This window comes from Sparus aurata, chromosome 9 (genome assembly GCF_900880675.1).
Source record: "Sparus aurata chromosome 9, fSpaAur1.1, whole genome shotgun sequence".
Lineage (NCBI taxonomy): Eukaryota > Metazoa > Chordata > Actinopteri > Spariformes > Sparidae > Sparus > Sparus aurata.
In genome coordinates this window covers 33,994,580-34,009,983 of record NC_044195.1, presented here as the reverse complement: position 1 = coordinate 34,009,983, position 15,404 = coordinate 33,994,580, and the positions used below count along the sequence as shown (strand labels likewise).

Genomic DNA, 15,404 nt, shown 5'->3' with positions numbered 1-15,404 from the left:
AGTTGTGTGACCTTTTGAGGCTGAATCACTGGGCTTTTGAATTATGTGTTTTTAAATATAGTAATGCCAGTTTATTTCGAGCGCAGCACTCCAGGGAGAGTTATCACAATGGCCTCATTTTACCAGAGTGGGATGGCAATCTCTTAGTGCAGGACTGTGTCATTGTCAAGTTGTGTTTTTTTTTCCTCCTTCTCCCTCGTTGTGTCTGTTGCTGCCTTATCAGATGTTCTTGTCGCTATATTTACAAGATCTGATAAAAAGCATCATTTTGGCCCCTGATAGTGCATGAAAACAACATTTAAAAATGGACACAGGCAAAGTTAAATATAGGTCAAACAAGGACAGAATTGAAATCAGTGTTTGTCGACTGTGCTCGCTGTCAAAAGGCACTTTACGCTTCCAAGGTTCATTTTATCTAAGAGCTTAGAGGACGAGGTTAAAGACTCCTGCAGGCCTGTTGTTCTCTCTCAGGTGGTTTCATTCAGACATCAGAGTTTCCTGTAAATCTTGTCATGTAGGTGTCAGAGGAATTAATCAATAAATACACAAATATAGTTATACACATGTTGTCAAATGTTAAATTCAAGGTAAGAGAAATTAAGATTTCAGCACAGCAAGTGGAAAAACTATGACTTTGCACACTCTCACTCTAAATCTGATGTCATGTATCTCTGTCCAAAATAAAAGACAAAGTGCATTAAACCCAAGAGGCTCGTTTAGATTATTATAAACACGGGCTGACGGTGTTTACTCTGCACTGAAGAGGTTTACGTGTGATTCATAACCGCCAACGTTGAACAGAAAGAGATTAAACAATGTCCAGTGTGGCAGAAGAACTTTAAACAAAAGTATTAATACTACAGTGTGGACATACTTTGTTACAAGTGAAAGTTTCAAGTATCAACATCGAAATATACCTGAAGTACACAAATTAAAAGCTCTCAGTTTTCAGTAATTCAGGGATAAAGCCAGCGTCTTATCGTAAGGTCGCTGGTTCGATTCCCCATCATGCCCTGGTCTGCCTGTGGAAGTGTCCTTGGGCAAGATACTGAACCCCCAACTGCTCCTGACGTACTGTAAGTCACTTTGGACAAAAGCCTAAAATGTAAATGTAAACAATCTCTTGGTGCTCCTCCTTAACCGACCCCCACACAACAACCTGTAACTCCAGTTCCTACTGCTGCAGTTTGCTTGTGTACCTGTGCTATCTTTGACTTCTTCTTCATCTTGTGAACTGTCAGTTATTGTCTATGTTGTTGATTTGCGTTCACACATTATCTGTTTGAGAGCTCATATTGTGGACTTCAAGGATAGAAATGTGTAACTTTTAACATCCTGTCAGGCTCAGTAGGATTTATTTACACTCTGCACGAGCTGGATTGACAGATTTTAAATGTGCTCTGGAGCAAACTTGTGATTTTAGGGCTATAATTACTTATTGACTTAACAATCAGTGTTACCTCCCATACATAATTATCTAATTATTAATTTCCAATCAGGCAGCAGACTGTGGGACTGTGTTCGGCTCGGGATGTTTCTGACTGAGAATCCCGAAGACCGCCGGGAAAAGCCGAACGCCGCGGTGCATGCTGGGAAACTACAAAGTCGGCCAACCGCCATCTTTCTTTACAGCGAGCTAGTAGGACAAAATAACAACGAGTTTTGGATGGTTATTCTTCCAAAACAGAACCGGTGAAGCATTTCCTCCTGGTCGTTTATTGCAGATAACAACTTTAAAGAGGAGTGAGCGGAACTGAAACCCAGATACGGTGCACGTACGACGCAGTAGTTTGGTGTAATCCGGTCGACTAGTGGAGGTGGTCAACATGGGCCGCTCACGGAGCCGCAGCTCGTCCCGGTCCAAACACTCCAAAAGCAGCAAGCACAGCAAGAAACGGAGCCGGTCTCGGTCGCGATCAAAAGACCGGGAGAGGTCCAAGAAGCGCTCCAAGTCCCGAGAAGCCAAACGGAGCCGCCGCAGAGAATCTCGTTCTCGTTCCCGGTCCACCACAGCCTCGTCCCGCAGAGAGAGAGCAGCCTCGCCGCCGGAGCGCATCGACATCTTCGGCAGGACGCTGAGCAAGAGAAACGCCCTGGACGAGAAGCAGAGGAAGGAGGAGGAGGAACGGCGGATAGAGATGGAAAGACAGAGGAAGATGTGAGTATAGTTTAATAGAGGACTCTGCAGCTACGACGTTACATAACGTTGTCTGTGTTTGAGCTGTAGCGTGTGCTAAGCTAAATGCTAGGCTAGCTGCGTTTTGTTGTATGGACGGCGCTAGCAAGCTAACGCTAACAGGCTAGCCGCCAAAGCATGCTAACGTCAGCTCGGCTCTGCAGGCCCCGTCTGCACAGAGGAGGGTTTCATCCCGGGCACAGCAGACAGCTGCACCCCAGGGACCAGCTCTCCTTCTCCTATAGACTGAGTCAAGTTTGTAGTTTGATTTTTAGAGCTCTTTTTGATTTTAATTGAATGCATGTATTATAAATCTGCACTGAAATGTGTTATTTTTGATGTTTAACCTCACAGGTGAGGCTGTGATCCTTTCTTTTTGTTTACAGACCTGTTGGCATCAAATGAATCATCCCTGCAAATCTGTCCATGTTGTTTTCATATCAGTAATGTCTTGATAACATTATGAGTGCAGCAGATTTTGAGAGGGGTCACAAAGGTCCTTAATTTAATGAATGAAGCCAGGGAGTGCCGATACCATCAGCCAGTTAGTCAGCCGATGGTTCAGTGTTCAGAAAATTAACCATAACAGTCGTCATGTCTAAATAATTGTGCATGTAATTTAATGAGCACCTATGCCAGACATTTGTAGCAACAGGTTGATTAAAAATGCAGGTTTAAGCCCCTTACTCCCCGACTCTAACCCCTTCTTACAGCATTTAGTAGGAATTTAAAAAATAATGTTAATCTGCAAGTAATATTTGATAGAAAAATGACAAACATCCAAGAAAACTATACCTGGCCACCAAGACATCATGCATATAGCATCTACGCCAGCAATGCACCCATAATGTTCAGATATTCAAGTGTCGGATCAGCTGCTGCAGCAGAGGAGGTGCTGATAGAAGTGCAACACTGTCACTTCTCTGCATCTTAAAACACTTCAGTGGTTTCCACACACAAGGACCGCAGCCCGTTTATTGTCTGCTGGCAGCTTCTGTCTGTCGGACAGGGAAGCTGCCATTGTGAAAGTGTGTGTGGTAGCCAGAGGCGCACAGACACCTGAGATGTGGGCTGCATCCCACACCTGGCCTCCTGAGTGGCTCTTTTTTTAACGGCTTAAATGCTCAGGGCCACTTAACCAAGCATACTAATGTAAATATCACGACACAGACACTCGGGAGATAAGGATGGACTCGGGCCCGGGTTGGGTGAGGGTCTCTGGTTTCCCAGTGGCTGACGGGATGAAATCAAACCCCGGGAGGGACGTTTGTGTGTTTCCAGTTGTGCCAGAAGCAACAACACACCTCCCCAACTCTTAATAGCTTCCTGTGAGTGCAGTTTGTGAAGAAAAAGAACAGGTTAAAAGCATTTTTAAAAGGTAAACAGGATGACAGGTGACATCCACCTGCTGTAGCCCTTTAATCTGCTGCTGTGTTGGACAGACTCGGTCATCCCTACATGGGTAGAAGGCTGATAGAGTGAGTCAGATATCCACACAGCTCTGCAGTGTGCAGCCAACCTGTGATTTGGCTGTAACATCAGTGGTTTTGCACACAACATGCATGAATGAGTCGGTAAAACATTTTGTGAATTTGTGATGACATCTTGAAGGTTAGATCCAAATTTGAAGCACCCGTCCCCTGCAGCTCTGCATTTAATGACTGCATCCTCACCTGGTTTCCCTTCTTAATATGTGAGATTGACACGCTCACAAAGTACCTCTGATAAATATCCGGCTCCATACTATCCTTAAGGTAGATATACTATAATGTAGTATGAAAGGTTGTCCCTAACATTATAAAGACTGCAGCATTCAAGCAGTGTTCGTTTGTCCCTCGTGGACTTCTTCAGCAAGTTTTATCATGAAGCTTTTTGGGTGGTGTTTCTTTCCTTGAATAAAACAACATTTATTTGGCTTGTTTATTCAATGTCAGTTAAGAGGTTAAACCGTATTGCCCACTCTTGCAGTCTGCTGTAGCTGAATCTTATCACAGGATCAGATCTAACTTCTTTATATCACCGACAGCACAGCAAATGACACCAGAAACACTTAATTTATTCTTTCTTTCATATAACAGTAAAGAGCTTAAGTAACCAAGGGGCTGCTGACAGCTTAATATACTAAACTTTCCAAAAAAAATGCACTTTTTCTGGTAAGTTTCCTTCATGAACACGCACATTGAACCAATCAGTTTGTCTTGAGGTCGTATCTGGCCCTGGCTCTGGTCCTCCGGGGCCCCACTATGCACTCTATGCACTCAATGGGGAGTGACCACAGTGACCCGCAGTATTACGGCCCTGTGGTCGACCCTGCTGTGAGCCTGCGTATGAAGACAACACTTTTCCAACCACACCGGTGGAAATGGAATAACTTAACTGGAGTGACACCACATGTAATTAGACTGGCTGTGACAGAAATCCCTGACAGAGCTGCGTATTATAAATGAAGCATTTTTAAAAGAGTTTTTGTTGGTGTGCAAAGAATGAGAGCGATCGGCTTTATGATATTCCTCTATCCCTTTGTGTCTTCTGTCTTTCCGCCAGCCGGCAGCAGGAGATCGAGGAGAAGCTCATCGAGGAGGAGACGGCACGGCGAGTGGAGGAGCTGGTAGCCAAGCGGGTGGAGGAGGAGCTGGAGAAGCGAAAGGACGAGATCGAGCGGGAGGTGCTGCGACGCGTCGAGGAAGCGAAGCGCATCATGGAGCGGCAGCTGCTTGAGGAGCTGGAGAGGCAGCGGCAGGCTGAGTTGGCAGCGCAGAAGGCCAGAGAGGTAACGCTCGGTCGTTTGGAACGCAGCCCCCTTCCCTACATACCTCCCTCACCCCTTACCCCCTTGTCCCCACCTCCCTCCCAGTCACCTGCTCTAACGGGACATGGTGGAGGTGGGGTGACTCCCACCTCTCCTTATTTTTTTTTTAGAGTGTAATCTCGCCATCGCACAAGTTTCACTGCAGCTGGAAGTCGCCACGCTGCAGTCGCACTGAATGCTAACGAGCATTACCTTTAATCTGTGTGCACGCAACATACACAATATAACATATAGAGCACGAGGCGCCATGCCAGTGTGAGAGTGTCTTGACTCGAGTGCAGGAATCAATGTGCACGTGAAATTAATCAAAATAAATGAACCATAAACAACATGGTTACACCTGCACCTGAAGAATGCTGGTCCACAGTATATTATCTTCATTTTCTAGCAGACACTAAACAGGTTTTGCATGAAGAAGCTGAAAGTGTCTTTAAGTCTGATGATTGTGTTTGATAGCGTCTCGAGGGGATTCCCCCACCCGTCAGTGAAACTTTTGCCATGGCCGGGTTACAGAAATTGACTTTTTCATATTTCTTTTCCTGGATCGGCTTGATCTATTGCCTTCATATTTGTAAGCATCCCTGTTGATGTCTGTAATAAAGAGCTCTCTCTCTTTCCTTTTTTTCCTTTAATATGACACTTTTGTTTTTACATTCACCATCTCTGTACATCACCAGCCATTTTTAAATGTTTCCCAAATGCTTAAAAAATTGCCAACTCAAACAAAAAAGGTAACCTAGTCGCGTCATGCATCGGGTTAGCCAGGCTTTATGGTGAGTTCTGATAAGAAGCCCGTCCCTTCCACCAACCTCATTGTTCTGTTTTTAAAGGAACTTGTGTAAAGTTAGTGCAGGCGTCTTTCCTTATTTCCCTCCTTTTGCGTTTTTACACAGTAAAGTTAGACAGCTGTCTGGTTCGCCCTGAGCCCCGCCTCCCAGCCGTCATTAAGAAAAGGAGGCTTGTTTACACTACAGTAACGGAGTATTGTGAATGAGAGGGCCAGCTAAAGCCCAGTGACCCTGACGTGCACAGCCAGCAGCCAGTGGCTCGGTACTAATAGGGTGAGAAATGTAGTTGGAGCGCGCCTCCTTTACCTACTTGGACTTATTTGGTCGGCCCGATCTGTCTTTACTCTTTCTCTAAATCTCCCACTCTCAACCACAGACACTGTGTACCAACAGGACGGATAGAACCGACAGGCTCTTCTGTAGCTAAAGGTCAAGGTCAGCCTTCCTGTATTCAGCTGAGTAAGCTTCAGCTAGACGCCTACAGTGTCGTCGACAAGGCAGCCGTCCAGTCTTTGCTCTGTTACTCTGACATCTGAAATCACATCTGATGTGTAGAAATGTTAATCACACTGTTTAATCCACAGACAGTTTGTCCTGTACAGGTTTTCTTTACCCCCGTCCCCCCTTTACCTTCTCTTGTTTTGACAATCTTCTGCTCTGGGATACATAATGATGGATTTCCTGTTTCCTGTAATCTGTTACCATATATATATTTTTTTTTTCTAATACTCATTTTATGCAGAGCTTTTTCTCCCTAGAGAAACAAATGTACTGTGTTGTGTACTCATGACTTGCTTCTCCTATAGGGTTGCTGCTAAGTTTTGACATTGTTTTTTTTTTTTTTTTTTTGTAAATACATTTGTGTTGTTTTTTTTATTTTGGAAACACAACTCACCACCTTCCTAACTAGCACTTGACCTGAGCTGGCCTGCAGCCTTTCAGCTCACCTGAGACTTGTGTCCTGTACTGTAAGTGTACCGTGGTCCGGTCCTCCTCGATCACTCGCAGACACCACTTTGTACTGTGCCCTCCTTCACTCTGCTATGGGGACTAAAGAGAAGGATAAACTTTAAAAACAAACAAAATGTGAGCTGTGGCTGCAGGCACAGGTTAAGCAATACAGAGATCAGAGTTATAAAGAGGAATGCCGCGGGCGCAGTATGGCAGAATCCCCCCATACCTACCTACCCACCCACCCACCCACCCCAGGAGCGCTTCTCTGTCTCTGCAGGGGCCACACAGTCCGGACGAGACAGTAAATATTCAACCGTTTAATGCCGAATGCTTTCACCAGTTGTGTAGGTACACAGGCAAGGAAAATGCGTAGGTATACGTGCATTGGTGAGCCAAAACTATTCCCTCCTTTATTTGTATCCTTTTTCTCTTGCTTATAATGATGTTAAAAAAACAGCAATTGTACTTTCTTCTAGACTGTATTGTCTCTCATTTATATCTGTCTTCTATTGATGAGTGTGATGAGTGGGTTTCCCCCTTTTTTAAAAAAAGAAATTCTTGTGTTTAATTTTAATGTCTGTCACAATAATGCAGTGAGGTGTGGCTGTAGTTTTTTAATTTCTCGAGGAGGGTAATAACTGCAGTAGAGGGAGGGAACCAAAAAAAAATAGCGGGTTCATTTTTCCCCCCCAGTTTCTTTAAGGCTTTTTGCACTCCCACCCCCTCCCCCTTTGTACTTTTTTTAAAAAACAATTCAGGCTGACTGCAAAGAATGCCACAGTGTGGTCATGTGCGAGAGGCTAAACAAACTTCTCTGTGGTGTAATGAGTTAGTGGTGTGTGTATGTGTACTGGTTGAGTGTATGTGTGCGACAATTAGAGTGCAAGCTTGTGTACGTATGAAACATAAAGTGCTTTTGTGGCTGCAGCCTGTTCGTGCGCTAACATGGAGCCGTGTCACCCGTTTAGGAGGAAGAAAAATCTAAGCGGGAGGAGCTGGAAAAAATCCTGGAGGAGAATAACCGCAAGATCGCCGAGGCTCAGGCCAAGCTGGTACGCCCTGCTCTGAACCAGCTAAGCTGCTGCTTTTCTGCCTCTTTCTGGATACATTTCTCTCAATTCTGTCAAATTCATAACGCTCAGTTTAATTGCTTTTCGCACGCAGCCCTGATCCCATAAAAACACGACTAACGCTCTTCATCCTGTTCTAACGCAACACCCTGAAAACCTGCCACAACACGAGCATCACGCTCTTTTCTTCACATTTAGATCTATAAAAATATTTTTTGTCATTAATACATTTTTCGTAAGATTTTTTCAATTTCTTATTTCCGTTTTCTGCAACTCTGCACTTCTGCTGCACTACAATTCAGCAGTTTGATGGACTTTTTATTTTAATTTAATACCTTTTTAGCTAGAAGTCACTTTGCAGATTTTGGACTAAAAAAAGCAAAATAAAAATCAACAAGTATTCAGTTTTATTCTGAGTGAAGATGAAACTTTGTACACTGCTGGCAGCTTGTGAACGTCCACACAGGATCAATAAAGTAGTTAAATGAGCTCCACCTTCACCAGCTGCCACTTTAAAGTGATTCAGCCATTAATGCATCAACAATTATAAACCTATCATGAAACATATACAATTCTAATATAGATCAGAATTATGATTACTTCTACTTTTGGTTCTTTAAGTATATTTAATGCTGATACTTTTCTACAGTTGTTGAATGCTTGCAGAGTGTTTTTTACAGCTAATCTGCCTCTGCTGTGTTTTTTGGACACGTTTCTCTCAAATCTGTCAGATTCATTAACTTCAGTTTCAGCATTCTGCTGTGATCTCATTTAAAATAATTACTCAACACCCTGAAACCTGCCGTGTCTATGTAACACTATAACACAGGGATCAGGTTCTTTACTTTTTTATTTCTGCAGCAATTTTTTTTTATCTTGCATGACATTTTTGTTGTCATCGTTTGTGTCCGACCATAAATAATGTCTCTAATATGAAAAGAGTGCGAAGGAAACCAGTGGTGGCAAGTAACTGATTACAGTGACCGCAGCACTTTACTTATGCACAATTTTGAAGTACTCTTATTTTAGTATTTACATTTTCTTCTCTTTCATACTTCGACTAATTTCAAAGCTTTAGGTACGAGTCCTTCAGATGAATAATACAAAATAAAATCAACAAATAAAAAATGCATTTTTATTCAATTAAATCCACAATTTTATGTAGTGTAAGGTTCCAATTTGACTTGATTTAGAATTAAGCATTGTATTTAAATTGTAATATTAATGTTATTTATAAATCTTAATTTGTAAAAAATCAACAGCCTTTTGTTTTTCTCCTCTGACGACTGTTTTTTCAAATCAAATCAAAAACGTTACTCAATTACATGTAAAAATACAGATATTAAAATAATACTTGATCATACAAATTCATCCCAAAACCTTTTTATTTATTATTTTTAGCTGTACGTCTGGATTCTTATTGGCTCATTTATAATCAGATAAAAAACTAAAATGCAGATAAATAATGTAATTATTAATTTAGATTATACTCTGTGATTAATTACACTACGGATGTAATACATACTTACTAAGAGTAAAAATTACCCACAAAAATAATTTAATTACAATAACTTGAGTAGCTTTATTTAGTTTCGTCCCTGGATGTCACTATAATGATTTTATTATCACTCAGGTTTTATATCAGATTAAATAATCTGGATTGCGGGTCACGCTCGCTGATCCAGATCGAGAGCTCGTTTCGATACATTTGTGACTTAAAAAAACAAATTCGTGACACACCGAGTAAAGTGTTTATTGATCCAGTGTGGAAATTCTGAAGCTGCCCTCATTAGAATCCCGTGATTTAAGATATGATCCTGAATGGGGTCAGAATCGTGACTATTTTGACTTTTAATATATTTCAACTCCAAACTAAAAGCTTATGTAAATGATGGGTGTACTGGAAAGACCCCTGACGCACATCTTGTCTGTTTTATGTGCTTTTAATGTCATTTATGTCTTTCATTAGAAGTATCTGTCCCCCGCTGATTGAGACCTCAAGGCCTCCACCGCAACGCGACTGAATAACATAATAGTTCTTTGGCAAGAAGCTCGTCTATTGAGCGGCTTTGAGTTGATGGTTATCAGACGTGGTTAACAATCCAGTGGCTTTTTTTCCCCCCCTGTTGGCTAAATAACCTCAAGTTTGTCTAATTTGTAAAGCCGTGTTTATTTGATTTAGTCTTGATTTAGACAAGCTGAGGCTTTATCAAACAGCTGCACACCAAAAAGAAAAGCAGCCTCTGTAATGCCGGATCTTAGCGAGGGATAAAGAAAATGCCAGCAGTTTGTGGGCAACTTGGCTTGAAGGGCATTGTTTTCTGTCCTTGTCTGACCTCATTGTTTGTGCTGTGTGTGTGTGTGTGTGTTTGTGTGTGTGTTGCAGGCTGAGGAGCAGTTGCGTATTGTGGAGGAGCAGAGAAAGATTCACGAGGAGCGCATGAAGCTGGAGCAGGACCGTCAGAAACAGCAGAAGGAGGAGCAGAAAATCATCCTCGGCAAGGGCAAGTCCAGGCCCAAGCTCTCCTTCTCCCTGAAGGCCACCGAATGAGACTGCTCCCCCTTCGTCCACATGTCGCACCCTGCCTTCATCCTCCTCCCCCCCCATCCAGCTCTCCCTCCTCATCATTCGACCCCACGCCTCCTCCTCCTCCTCTGTGGAACGCTCGCTTCGTTTTGGAAGTGCTGAAGGAAGGCCGAGGAGAGGGCCGCAGCCCGGTGTGTTGACTCGTCCCCGCGGAGGCCCGTGTTGCTGCTCCCGGCCTTGAAGAGGAGGCAGCTCTTCGCCCAGGAAGGACCTGACTGCTCCCTCCATCCTTCCTCACCCCCTCCCCTCCTCCACACACCGCACAGATGACTCTTGTTTGTGCCGTTTTGTTTTTTTCTCTCTCGGTTTTTATTTACATTTTTAGGGAACTTGAACTTTTGATGTAGATTGCTATAACATGTCCCCCTCCCCCTCCCCCTCCCCCTTCCCTTCCCCGGCCCCGCAAGTCTTAACTCTGGTGTATCAGCGAGCAAACTGTGCGCCTGTGCTCTTCTTCTCACATGTCTTCACAGCCAGCAAACAATAGAGCTCCAGTCCCCTGATTTAGAAGAAGTATGTGTGACTTTGTCTAGTTCAGCTTTACTGTAAAAAAGCTTCATGCGCAGCCTGGGAGTCGGCCTGTGGTTTTCCCGTTCCCGTTGAACACAAGGTTCCTAAAATGGCTGACGCTGGTGGTAACAAATCACAGCGCTGCCCTTTTTTTTTTAAAAAGCACAGTTAACTTCCCGTCCAGCTGACAGGTTTGTGTCTTCCACCTCCCTTTCGCTTCCTTCTCACCGTATAAATCCACGGCGTCTTTTCTTTCTGCTTCAGCTGTCTGCCATGTATATAATTTTTTTTTTCTAAAGGACACAGCAGCATGTTGAGAGGAAACGTAAAAAGCTCGTGTTTTAGATTTTTGAAGTCGCAGGTGAACTCGGCCTCGACTCCCAAGCTGCTCATGACTGAACCACAAAACCTACAACAGGATATGTGTCTCGTCCACGATAAGGAGCCCTGTGGGTGACGAGGAGCGAGAGCGAGAGAGAGAGAGGACATTTCCTGTGTGATGTAATGTTATTAGCCTTGCTGTGATGTCCCTCCTCCCCTCCCCTCCCCCCCTAAAGAAAGTTTAGGATTGTGTCATGAAAGTGAACCAAGGTTAGCAGACAAACATCCACAGTCACGGTGTATCTGGAGTTTTGTGTTATCAGACTCTGACCTGTACGAAAACGCCGTTTTCAGTTTTGTTGTAGTAAATTAACATGCAAGGCGCCTCACTTGGTAAGTCTTGAGTCGTAGAGGATGGACAAGTTCAGGTAAGATAAGGTGTGAGGTCGGCGGCTGCGTGTGTGTGAATGTGTGCGTGAGAGTGTGACTGAGCGAGCGAGTGTGTGTGTGAATGTGTGTGTGTGTCGGTGAGTGACAGGCTGACCTCAGGTGGGTATACTGACTCTCTGTTTTGTCGTGGGATTTTGAATTTGTCATGTAATTTCCCCCCTCCAATTGTCAAGGGACTGAACAGTTCAATAAATCCATTGAATGCCTCCTGAAGTGTGTGAAGCTGTTTGATCCGCTCGTTTGTTTTCAGCGAGAGGTCAGAAATATAATAACGTTACATTACAGTGTCACTCCTGCCCTGAAAACATCCTCCTCTGCTACAACTGTAACATGTAACTAAGTACATTTACTCGAGTACTGCACTTTAGGTCACTGTTGAGGTATTTGTACAGGTGTTTAACTTTTTTACGTCATTTAGATCTCTTAAATTATCATTTTTTAAATATAAATATTTATTCTTTGACAAAACTAGGTGCAAAAATAAAATTGTGGCAAGTAACTAAGTACATTTACTTTAGGTTCTGTACTCTAGTACAATATTTAAGGGTACTTTTACAGGAGTATTTCTACTTTCTGCTACTTTATACATTCACTTCAATATGATTGGGAGGCAATTTTTGTACTTTTTACTCCACTACAGTTATTTGATAACTTTAGTTAGTAGTTACTCTGCAGATGACAGGCTGCACCAGAGCCTGTGTAGTGAATATTTAGATTTATTTATTGGCAATTAGATAAAAACAAACACTGATAATCAGAGAAAGGCTGAATATCAACAGTGGAAAAGTAAATTTGTTGCCAGAAAATAACAAAGTAATTTGTATTTATTACTTTTACTCGAGTACTCTTTTCACTCTTACTCATGAATGACTTTTAGGTACTTTTTTTCACATCACTGGCTCCCAGTGTGCTGCTAGCTGCACTGCTAACTGAGCTAACAGGCTAATGACAGCTGTTATTCTGTAGATATGTTCTCCTTTTTGTTTTGGGGTATGAACTCAAACAGTGGATCACATCTTTAAGATTTTAATGAGTGAATGGAGGTTTGATCTGCTCACACCTGTGCGTCAGGTCAGACTGACGTCATCTGACGCGAGCAGCCGTCCGACCCGCTCCGTGACAGTTTAATGGCTCTGCTGGCACCGGCTGGTGTATTTTTTGTGTCAGCGGGTTATTGCGCACCACGATCCGTTCTCTGGCCTTGGAGCCGTGCGGGACTCAATACATCAACGTCAAGTTAACCAGATCCCTGTAATAACAGCGCCTAATTAGTTGGCAGCTCCGGATTTGAGAGAGTTTCGTGCAGTTGGTTTGTTTCCAGCCTGTGACAAGAGACTGAGATCACCGCAGGCCGAGCGTGAGAGCGGAGCAGGGCCCGGCCTCGACTCCGGATCCAGGGCGATGACACAGAGGCGCACCGGGAAACGCGTGAATCCAACTGTGGACTTCCTAAAAGTGCAGGTGAAGCAGTGATGGATGAAGATGATTTATTAACCTCATGTCACCACTTTTAGAGGATCATATTCATGAGATTCCCGGTGATGACTCGTTGGAAGTCCCCCCTCTCCACGGCTTTTACGCACAGACCCCGGCGGTGCCCGACGCGCTCCGCTGCGCTCCTGAACAAACACACAAGCTCCAGCAGCTCCGCGGCCTGTGAGCCGCTGCCTGCCGGCCCCGCACAGCTGAGCTGAGTCAAGTCCAGTCATTAAAACAAGAAGGACTGTCAGCAGAGTTCAGCTGCCTGCACGAACTCAGTCTTATTTTACTTCCCTCAGTTTTTAGAGAGAAAACGCACCGAGAAGTGTGTAAAGAAATATCCTGCTGATGGTTTCAACTGATTTTTAAATTAAATTTAATTCATTTTAAATGCAAAGTGAGCTCCTCCAGACACGTGCAGAGTTTATTTAGATTAAATTATCTGTCTGTCATCAGGAGGATGTTCAATGAATCCACTTTATCTTTCACACAGAGGAACAACAATAGTTTACGTCCTGTCCAAACTGCTTCCCTGTTAGCAAGTGTCAACAGCAGAGATTCACAGTAATGTGTGTGTGTGTGTGTGTGTGTGTGTGTGTGTGTGTTCCTCAGTCCTTTTGTGAGTCGGCCTGATCTTCTTTCTGCCCGACGGGGTTAAAAAAAGGAGCTCGCAGGAAGAGATTTATAAAAATAAAGAGAGTCAAAACTTCCCGTGTTGCTGTCAGACACGAGGTTCACCACACAAAACAGACGTGAAACACTAAAAATAAATGAATAAAAATAAAGTTACAATGAGTTTGAAACTTTACACGAATAAAAATTTAATTAAAGAAATTATTCCGCATTTTTTTTTATATCCAGAAACAAGTTTATAAGAAGTAGAATGAGAAGGAGAATTAATTAAGAATTACATTGAGGGTTTGTTTCATCCACATTTAGATTATTTATTATAGATAAACACACTGAAACTCCTCCACAGAGTTAATAAACATATTGTAGAGAAATGTAGAGAAATATTTTGCCAGTTAAATATTTAGATAAAGTTCCGCCTCGTTAATCTGACACATCAAATTAAATCTAAAGTTCACGCAGCTGCCGCAATAAACATCCCGTGTGCGGTGCGGGTGGAGCCGCGCGCACCGTCCTCTGTGTGTGTGTGTGTGTGTGTGTGTGTGTGTGTGTGTGTGTGTGTGTGTTTATTCCCGGGGCCAGGAGCGGACAGGAGACGGATCGGACTCCCTCAATCCACAGCGAGAAGAAACGAGCTGATCGAATTAAGTCGTTGAAAAGTGCCAAAAGTTCACACGTTACTTTCTCTGAGCTGCCAGAGGTGTGTGTGTGTGTGTGTGTGTGTGTGTGTGTGTGCTCGTTAAATTAGCGGCCATTCACTAAAAGATTTAAGTGTTTGCAGAAAGTGTGAATGTGTCGATTCAATTAAGGAACTTTAATGTTTGTTAAAATAATGTTGTAATAGTTCCGGATGCGGCGCAAACGGCGCAATACACACACGTGATGATGCGGGTGATCGTACATTACATCACTTTATTTGTTAAAGAATTAATTCAGTATATAAAAAAACTCAAACTCCTCAGAAGTTTAAAGAACATTTTATTTGTAACCCTCCTCTGGATGTGAATGAAACTCTGCTTTAAACGCTTCAATCTTCGGTTCCATTTGTTCTAAATTAAAACTGTTTTATTCTGATATTTTAAGTTTTATTTAAATGTAAAATAAAAACATAATTCGATTGTTTCTGTGTGTTTTATGTCCCCAGAGCGGTTTTTCTTTCCGCTAGTGGGCGCTCGTGCCTTTCGAAAAAACTTGAGCCGCAGCAGAGCGCATTCAATGGAGATACATGCATGTGTGTGTAGGTGTGTGTGTGTGTGTGTGTGTGTGAGCCTTATGGGAGCTCGTTGTTTTCATTATGGAGCCATAAACACGCGAGAAGTGCGCGTTATCTTTTGTTTTACGCACGTTGGAGTTAAAACAGCAGATATTTACATGGAGTCTGGTGCGCGCCGTTAACCTGCTCACATCTTTTTTTATTGATTACAGGAGGAGTGTTGCATCTTTATTAATTTGGATGTTCTATATGTGTGTGATGTGATCTTATTACGTCATAATTGGACATAATTGACACGTCCTCGGGGTTCGGGGTTTGATTCCTCCACCTGTCTTGTTGGTCAGAAGTACACTCGGCTGTGATTCCTCACCATTTTTTCACCGAACTGAACCAGTTGCCTTTCCCCTCCTTTGACTG

At 43.1% G+C, this 15,404-nt stretch overlaps 1 protein-coding gene across 2 annotated transcripts; it reads left to right on the top strand.

Annotated features, from left to right (window-relative positions):
- The first annotated feature begins 1,574 nt into the window (after positions 1 to 1,574).
- On the top strand, positions 1,575 to 11,878 carry arglu1a (arginine and glutamate rich 1a). 2 transcript variants are annotated; one of them, XM_030428147.1, is made up of 4 exons: positions 1,575 to 2,158; positions 4,709 to 4,946; positions 7,696 to 7,779; positions 10,184 to 11,878. In XM_030428147.1, the coding sequence occupies exons 1-4, from the start codon at positions 1,827 to 1,829 to the stop codon at positions 10,346 to 10,348; spliced, it is 819 nt and encodes a 272-aa protein (XP_030284007.1). In that variant the 5' UTR covers positions 1,575 to 1,826; the 3' UTR covers positions 10,349 to 11,878. The 2 variants fall into 2 exon arrangements, with proteins under 2 accessions (XP_030284007.1, XP_030284008.1); XM_030428148.1 differs by having other exon boundaries at positions 1,576 to 2,158; positions 4,721 to 4,946.
- Positions 11,879 to 15,404: the final 3,526 nt, after the last annotated feature.